This window comes from Bactrocera oleae, chromosome 2 (genome assembly GCF_042242935.1).
Source record: "Bactrocera oleae isolate idBacOlea1 chromosome 2, idBacOlea1, whole genome shotgun sequence".
Lineage (NCBI taxonomy): Eukaryota > Metazoa > Arthropoda > Insecta > Diptera > Tephritidae > Bactrocera > Bactrocera oleae.
In genome coordinates, this window is record NC_091536.1 from 16,008,802 (window position 1) to 16,016,531 (window position 7,730).

The 7,730-nt window shown below is 37.6% G+C and overlaps 1 protein-coding gene across 1 annotated transcript; it reads right to left on the minus strand.

The window, feature by feature from the left end:
- Nucleotides 1-1,750: 1,750 nt before the first annotated feature.
- Nucleotides 1,751-4,727, minus strand: Neurochondrin (neurochondrin). Its single transcript, XM_014233668.3, has one exon. The coding sequence runs from the start codon at nt 4,396-4,398 to the stop codon at nt 2,227-2,229; it is 2,172 nt and encodes a 723-aa protein (XP_014089143.2). The 5' UTR covers nt 4,399-4,727; the 3' UTR covers nt 1,751-2,226.
- Between the last annotated feature and the right edge of the window lie 3,003 nt (nt 4,728-7,730).

Below are 7,730 nucleotides of genomic sequence, written 5' to 3' on the forward strand. Positions count from 1 at the left end.
ATATAAATGATCAGGATGAAGAGACGAGTTGAAATCCGGGTGACTGTCTGTCCGTCCGTCCGTCCGTCTGTCCGTCCGTCCGTCTGTCCGTCCGTTCGTCCGTGCAAGCTCTAACTTGAGTAAAAATTGAGATATCTTTATGAAACTTGGTAGACACCTTTCTTGGTACCGTGAGACCGTTGGTATTGCAGATGGGCGTAATCGGACCACTGCCACGCCCACAAAACGCCATTAATCAAAAACAAATAACTTGCCATAACTAAGCTCCGCAATAAGATACAAGACTGTTATTTGGTACACAGGATCACATTAGGGCATCTGCAGTTAAACTAAAGTTAAAACTTTTTTTTAAAAAGTGGGCGTGGTCCCGCCTCTAATAGGTTTAATGTGCATATCTCCTAAATCGCTAATGCTATAATAACAAAATTCACTAGAAGCAAATGTTTTTAGCACTTCTATTCACGGTGTGAAAATAGTTGAAATCGGGTGGCAACTCCGCCCACTCCCCATATAACGGTACTGTTAAAAACTACTAAAAGCGCGATAAATCAAGCACTAAACACGCCAGAGACATTAAATTTTATCTCTGAGATGGTATAAATTGGCTTTATAGGAACCGCGTTCAAAATTAGTCAGTGGGCGTGGCACAGCCCACTTTTAGGTGAAAACCCATATCTTGAGATCTGCTCAACCGATTTCAACCAAATTCGGTGCATAACGTTCTTTTTATGTTTCTATATCATAGTGCGAAAATGGGCGAAATCGGACTACAACCACACCTACTTCCCATATAACACCATTTTAAATTCCATCTGATTCTTTCACTTTCCACTATGCAAATCAGGTAACAATGATTATATCGGGGTAAAACTTTGCGTGAATTATGCAATTACAGTATGCCACCTTGCGGCCAAAAATTTCTAAATCGAACCAAAACTGTTCAAACCCCTAAGTACTAAATATGTGGACCCCAGTGCCTATAGTTGACCTTCTACCGAAAATAGCAGTCAATCCACAAAGAAATCTCAAACGAGTATACCATTTGACTTTGCGAGAGTATAAAATGTTCGGTTACATCCGAACTTAGCCCTTCCTTACTTGTTTTTACTCAATACATTTTTGTAAGCATGCAAAATATCGAATAAGAAAGTGTTTTTAAAGTTTACATAAAATATTTTTTTTTCACACAAGATATGCAATCTCAACTTTTTATGAAAATCCGTGTAGTCCCAGTATAATCTGTTAAAATCATTTACTAGAGGCGTATTAGTTTCTTTGCAGGCAAACCTAAAAACAAAACATAAGAAAATGAACTTATAAATGTCTCACATAATAAAAATATTCCCGTAAAATATATGTAAATACAAATATTCCACAAACAAATATATAGTTGAAAATATGTATGTAGGTATGTGTATGTGTGTTTATATACATATTTGTATTAGCTGACAGTATAATCAGTTTAATGCAAGCAGCTGTAGATTTCTGTCACATCCGGCGAAGCGAGGCGACTGGCGAGTGGGTGTCGAACGAAAATACGTGTTCAAAAATATTTAAATACTTGTATATGCAAGTATACATGCATGTATTTGTGTATATATAGCATACAATGCAGACGTAAACGAGCGTGGGTCCAGTGTGAACATGCAAACGGCACATATAAGTATATACATATGTATGTATATGCTACCAGCTAACATTTTAACGAAATAAAAGTCCGAAAACAACAACGACAAAAAAGAAAAGAGAATTAAAGAAAAACAGCTGCCTGATCATTAATTTATTAATATTTTATTTTTTTCTGTTTCTTATCTTCATTGGTTTTCTTTGCTCTCTCATTATATTCTGCTTCGTACAAAATCGTAATTTTCTTTAAATAATGCATGTATAAAAGCCAGTGAATAGAAAATTCAGTGCGTGCAAAAATTCAATGCAAAATCCAAAAATACATAAAAAGATTTTAAGTGGTTCGAAAACACATCTTCAAAAAGTGAGTAAGATTTTCGTTTGTTTTTCTACATCTTATACTAAATATGCAAAAACTTTGGTTATCTTAAGTTCTTCCTTTAACTTATACTACTAAATTTCCTTCTTTGCAGCATACTACGCGACCCTAAATCTCTAATTTTCTCCTTTTTGTTTTTGATTTTTAATTAAGTTTAAATAAAGTTTTAGTCTGACTGCTGCAATGAACGCGGCCAACTGTCATTGTTGTTGTTACTTTATCTAATCGCCGAAAAGTTTCTTGCCCAAGTCCATCATGCGGTGATTGCGACAGACACGCAATGCGTCGGCCTTCTTCAGCACCGCCACTACGGATGAGTTCACTTCAACCAATTGCGATAGGAAATCCTCATAGGCGGACTTGACATTGGGTGGCAACGTGCCGATTTTGACTTTCTTTAACGTCTGTACAATACCCTCAGCCCAGCCGGATTCGATGGCAAACTCTGACAGCCAAGGCACCAAAGCCAAAACACCGCTTATAGTTTGCATGCCAAGGAACCATAATTCGGAAATTTCCATCCAATGTTCTTTGTAAGCAATGGAGACGACCAAAGCGGTGGGATCGTTGGATTCATCGATGTTGTAGGCATCCCAAAGGAAACGTATGGTGGCCTGTATGTAGCGGCAGAAAGAGAAATCATTTTGTTTGACGCGTTTAGATTGTTGCTTGAGCAGCAGTAAGCCGAGTACTGCCAGATGTCCGTGCATAACCAGATTATCGGGTGTATCTTTGAGTTCGGGCAAATTTTCTACCACAAACTTGAGTACGTTAGCGAAGAGCGGTGAGTCTTCGGCCAATTTTGGTTCGAGTACTGTCAAGTTCATCAAGATGTTGCACAGTGAGACGATGGCAGCGCGTGCATCCTTCATTTCTTCCAGCTGTTTTGGTGTGGGTATCGGATCGGGTTCATTCATGCGCTTTAGACGCTCGGCGCGTGGTATTGGTGGACGCTTGTAATGCGCAATAGTAAAGTAGAATTCGATTTGTTCGAGCAGTATTTCATCTTGCTTGGTGGTGAATAAGATTTTACGTGCATCATCTTCCAAAGCCAAGTGACACAGCGCTGGCAGCATAACGCGCAGTACGTCAACGGGTTGCTCACCCTCGCGTGAGCCAGTACGCCAAGCCTTAAGGTCATGGAATGACTCGTTGCCTACTTTAAACATGAAAGGTAGAATTTTGTAGATGGCCGGTCGCATGGCGGTCGTTTCTTGTGCCAACCAAGCGGAGAGTATGCGTACAATAGCGCAGATAAAAGCTTTGTCGCGTGGGCTGCCGTTATCTTTGATTTTATCTTGGGAGACTCGTGTCAATACGGCTAATACCTGATTGAAGGCGCCCTTCAGCGCTGTGTAAGTGGTTTGCTTTTCTTTGGGCTCCAAATCTATCTGATCGTTAGCCATATGCTCGATGCAAAGCTCGAGTATAACGAAACAGCAAGTGATGAGATCAGCGCGTTTGAATGTGGTCTCCAGTTTTTTCTCGTCCATTTGCATGCGAACTTCAATTGCGGCCAGTTGGAGTGCCGAAAGAAACAGTGTCTTCTGATCATCCATGAAAGCCCACTGGATGCCAAGCACCTGTAAGGTGGTCGCAATCAAGTGTAAAGCGGGTTCACGTTGCTTAGGGCCAATTTTTGCTTTCAAAATATCGCCAATTGCCTTGAAAATGCTTTCGGGCCAAATTTCACCCTCCAGCGAGTTTACGATCACATCACGACGACAAGTGACCAGAATGGACGAGAGTATGTTGCACAGATCGTATTTACGTTCACTGTTCTCTGTCTCCATATCCAATGCAATACGTTGCACTAGCGCATGGAAAGGTTTCGGATCGTCAGACCAAGATGCCGTGCCGAATTTGTTAACTAACAAAACGATCAAATGTAAAGCTTCGTCGGTTTGGAAACTTTGTGCTGAATAAATTTGGGACATCTTCGGTATGGCACCAATGCTAAGCAGTGCTTGCTGACCCGGCTCGTAGGTGGCGATGCTTTTTAAGCAACTGTACGACTCGCTGACAACAATCAAATTGTCCTCGTAGTCATCATCGTCTGCGGTTTCGACGATCTCCAACAATGTGGGTATGGCTTCGATCATGTCCTTGTGTGTGGCCAATTCCTCTTCCTGACAAAAGCAGGTGAGTATCGAGAGCGCAACACTTTTGTAGACGAGTGGTGGGCAATCATCGGGTAGATTTTTACCATTAAGTAGCTTCTTGAGAAAACCGAAGCCGATCGCTTCGAAGAGCAATTTCTTAGCAGCTGTTGTGCAGTCCTTGCCCTTCACCAGTTTTGTTACCATGAAGAGCGCAGCAAACTTCTCCGTCTCATTTTTAGTGCCCTTCAACATGGCGGCGCACTTCTTTATAGCTTCCGGTACGTCAGCCATTTTGTTTGCGTTAAATTACTAACTTCTTTGAAGACACTCCCAAAATTTTTCACAATTCTTGACGTTGTTTATGGGCGTTGGTTGTTAGGCGTAGCCACTTCAATTCCGTATATACACCTTAGCTTGCCGTTTAATAAAATTGTGTGTACCTCTATATATACATATGTATATATATATATATATATATGAGTTGCGTTCTATATATACTTGTATTTATAGCGTCTATTTTCACTTTCACACACGTTTTCCCGTTGCGAAATATTTCAATTTTTGGTTGTTCCGTTCGGGCCGACGCACTCTCACCAACTGATTCGTTCACAGCCCGCAACGACTGTAGCTCGCCTGCACTATATGCGGCCAAAATGATCTTTTGCTCACCCGCTAACGACGTGTTCCACCTCCATGGACCAGTCGGTAGCTGTCGTCGTGTAAACATATGTCTCGGCTGATCGCGGCTGCAGAGCCAACTCTTTCTTCCATGGCGACTTTGCCGTTATTATTTACTACTTGTTGTTGCATTTCGCTACTTGCTGTGCCTACTGTGTGTACCCGTATACCTAAAAATTTTTATTTTTAACAAAATTATTTACATACCTCTACTCATATTGTATAAATATACATATATTTACATATGGTATACATTTTCTTGTATATGTATAAGCTCAGCTAACGTAAGTGGAAAACAAAAATTCAATTCAATTTTCAAATTCAAATGCATATTCTAAATAGATCGGGAAGAAAGTGCCACCGTGTGTGGAAACAAAGCTGTGGCATCATAGCCCGGCAAGCGCTGAGAGCGCATATGCTGTGTCTCTGAAAATCATCGGTTCTCTCTCCGCATGAGTCGTTGTTTATAATTAGCGGCTGTATTTTGTTTGTTTTTTTTCTTCCTCATGTTTTTCTATTTACATTTTGGAAATTTTTTAGTGTTCTGCCTCCTATTTTTGTTAACAACGAATATGTGGAGAAGTGCATTGGTTTAGCTACTTTTTTGTAAAGATTTGTAATTGACACGCATGCAGGTTTTCTATAGAAACCATTACAATGCATGAACTTTTTGTAGTATCTGTTTCAGTAAAATAAAAACTAATTTCATTCGAAGGGAAATTTATTCCTAAAATGGGCTTGGAATTGATAAATTATTTTACTCTTGCAACATGTTGCTAGAGAGTATAATAGTTTCGTTCACGGTTGTTTATATCACCTAAAACTAGTCGAGAAAGATATAGATTTATATATGTATAAATAATCACGATGATAAAACGAGTTAAATTCCGAGTGATTGTCTGTTTGTCCGTTCGTCGGTTTGTCAGTTTCTGCTGTCAGTTTCAGCACTGAAAACAAATGCTTTGAGCATCTCTATGGACGGTAAGTATGTCCCTAGGTACTGAATATGTGGACCCCGGTGCATATATTTGACTTTTTACCGCAAATATCGGTCAATGTGTAAGATATATAATTGAAATTCATATAATAAAATAAATAAATGAAACTCTCGATAATAGTATGTTTTGTGTCAAAAATGGGTTGAATCGGATTAATACTTCCTTTAATATAAAATTTTGCCAACACCTGAAGTAATTTCCCGGGCTTTGATCCTTGCAAGTTGCAAGATTATGAAATCTTCGGCTACCATGCGAACTTAGCGCTTTCTTACTTGTTTTATTTTGAATTTATTCTTAAAATCGGGTTTCTACTAAAAATCTTAAAGTTAGTTTTTTAATAACTAATTTTGAATATAGGTATTTCTTTAATTTAACTAGTCATAACTTGCTTTTAGCTACCAGGACTACTTTCCTACGTGGTGCGTGCTCATGTTCTACACTGTGGTAAACTTATAAGTATGTCTGTGTTTGAGGCTATTTTTAAAAAATGATGCTGTGTTGTTTAAAGTCATTTGCCTCGCTGCAATAGAATATTATGGAGCCAACACAATGTTGACTGAGTACTTGTATAACAGCCACAATGTGTGATAAACGTGAGCAATAAAATAAAAATATTTCATACATACCATCTGTAGGTTTTAAAGTTTATATTTCATATTAAAAAACAATACATACATGTATGTACACAGGCATTTTTCTAAATGCAAACAAAAGTTTTCAGTTGCGATAATAAAATGTACACCATAATACTATAGTACATGTACTTGTTAAAACAATATATATATTTCAAATAGAGTGGTACGAGAACACTTTGGCTCTCTTTGAATTTTCCTATATAATTGCTAATAACATGAATATATCAATGATAATTCTTATAATGGATAATAATTAACAATTTCTGAAAGCTTTCTACTGTTAATTGAATACCATAAAAATATTGAACAGCAGTGGCGCATAAAGATGAGAAAATAAAATTCCAGAGATTATTGAATTTTTGAGTTAATAGAGAACTGATTTCTATTCGTTCAGATATTTAGCTCGTTAATCGTTTTGAAACAGAATTTCTCACTTCGTGATCTACGCTCGGCAATGCCTGTAAGTGTTAATGATGATAAGTGACAATGAAGGTAACTTCCGAAAAGACCTGAATTTTTATTCTAATAATGTTAGATATTTATATGTTATATTTCAATAATAGTAATATTATCATTATCATTAGCATTTCGAAAAATCTGCTCTAGAATGCCTTAATAAATTTCAATCCTAACCCTACACTTTTTTCGTGTTACAACGGATTTTTGCAGAGCTTTAGCTGCACAGTATTAAAAGAAATATCCGTACCCTCAATAACATAAATAACCAACTATTTTGTGACATATATTTATTAAAACTAGAAATCAGTGACGATGTTAGCAAATGAGATATAGTGCCGATATATATATAATGATTTGAGTTGTATCTAATGGAGACTGTTATATTATCTTTCGAAGCCAATCTTCGGAATAGTTGCGGAACCCAGAAGAAACTAGAAAGCAATAAACGGTTCAAATTTAACATGAGCCTTTGCTTATCTATTATTTAGTAAGAATGTCCATTTATATAACAGTGTTATTGTCAAAGTGCTCACTGATTATTTGACAGAATTAAACAGCTTACGGTCTCATACGAGTTGCTGCTCTTCTAAAATAGAATGTAGATTTTATATCAAACGCGTGACAGCGAAAGGGTAAAGGTACAATGTTCTATATATCTAAGTGTCTGCACAGCATTGCTTGAAAAAATAAAATAAAATTTTTGGACACGATTTTTTGACGCAAAAATTATGACTTTCATATGGGAAGTAGGTGGAACTCTGAATATTTCAAGTTAGGAACTTTTGTGTGTCTTCTCACAGCTTAATAAAATATATCGTAGCAACAGTAGTGCTTTGGAAGTACATACATACAT

Coding starts and splice junctions, on each gene's coding strand:
- Neurochondrin (XM_014233668.3), bottom strand. CDS start 4,398: ATGGCTGACGTACCGGAAGCTATAAAGAAGTGCGCCGCCATGTTGAAG.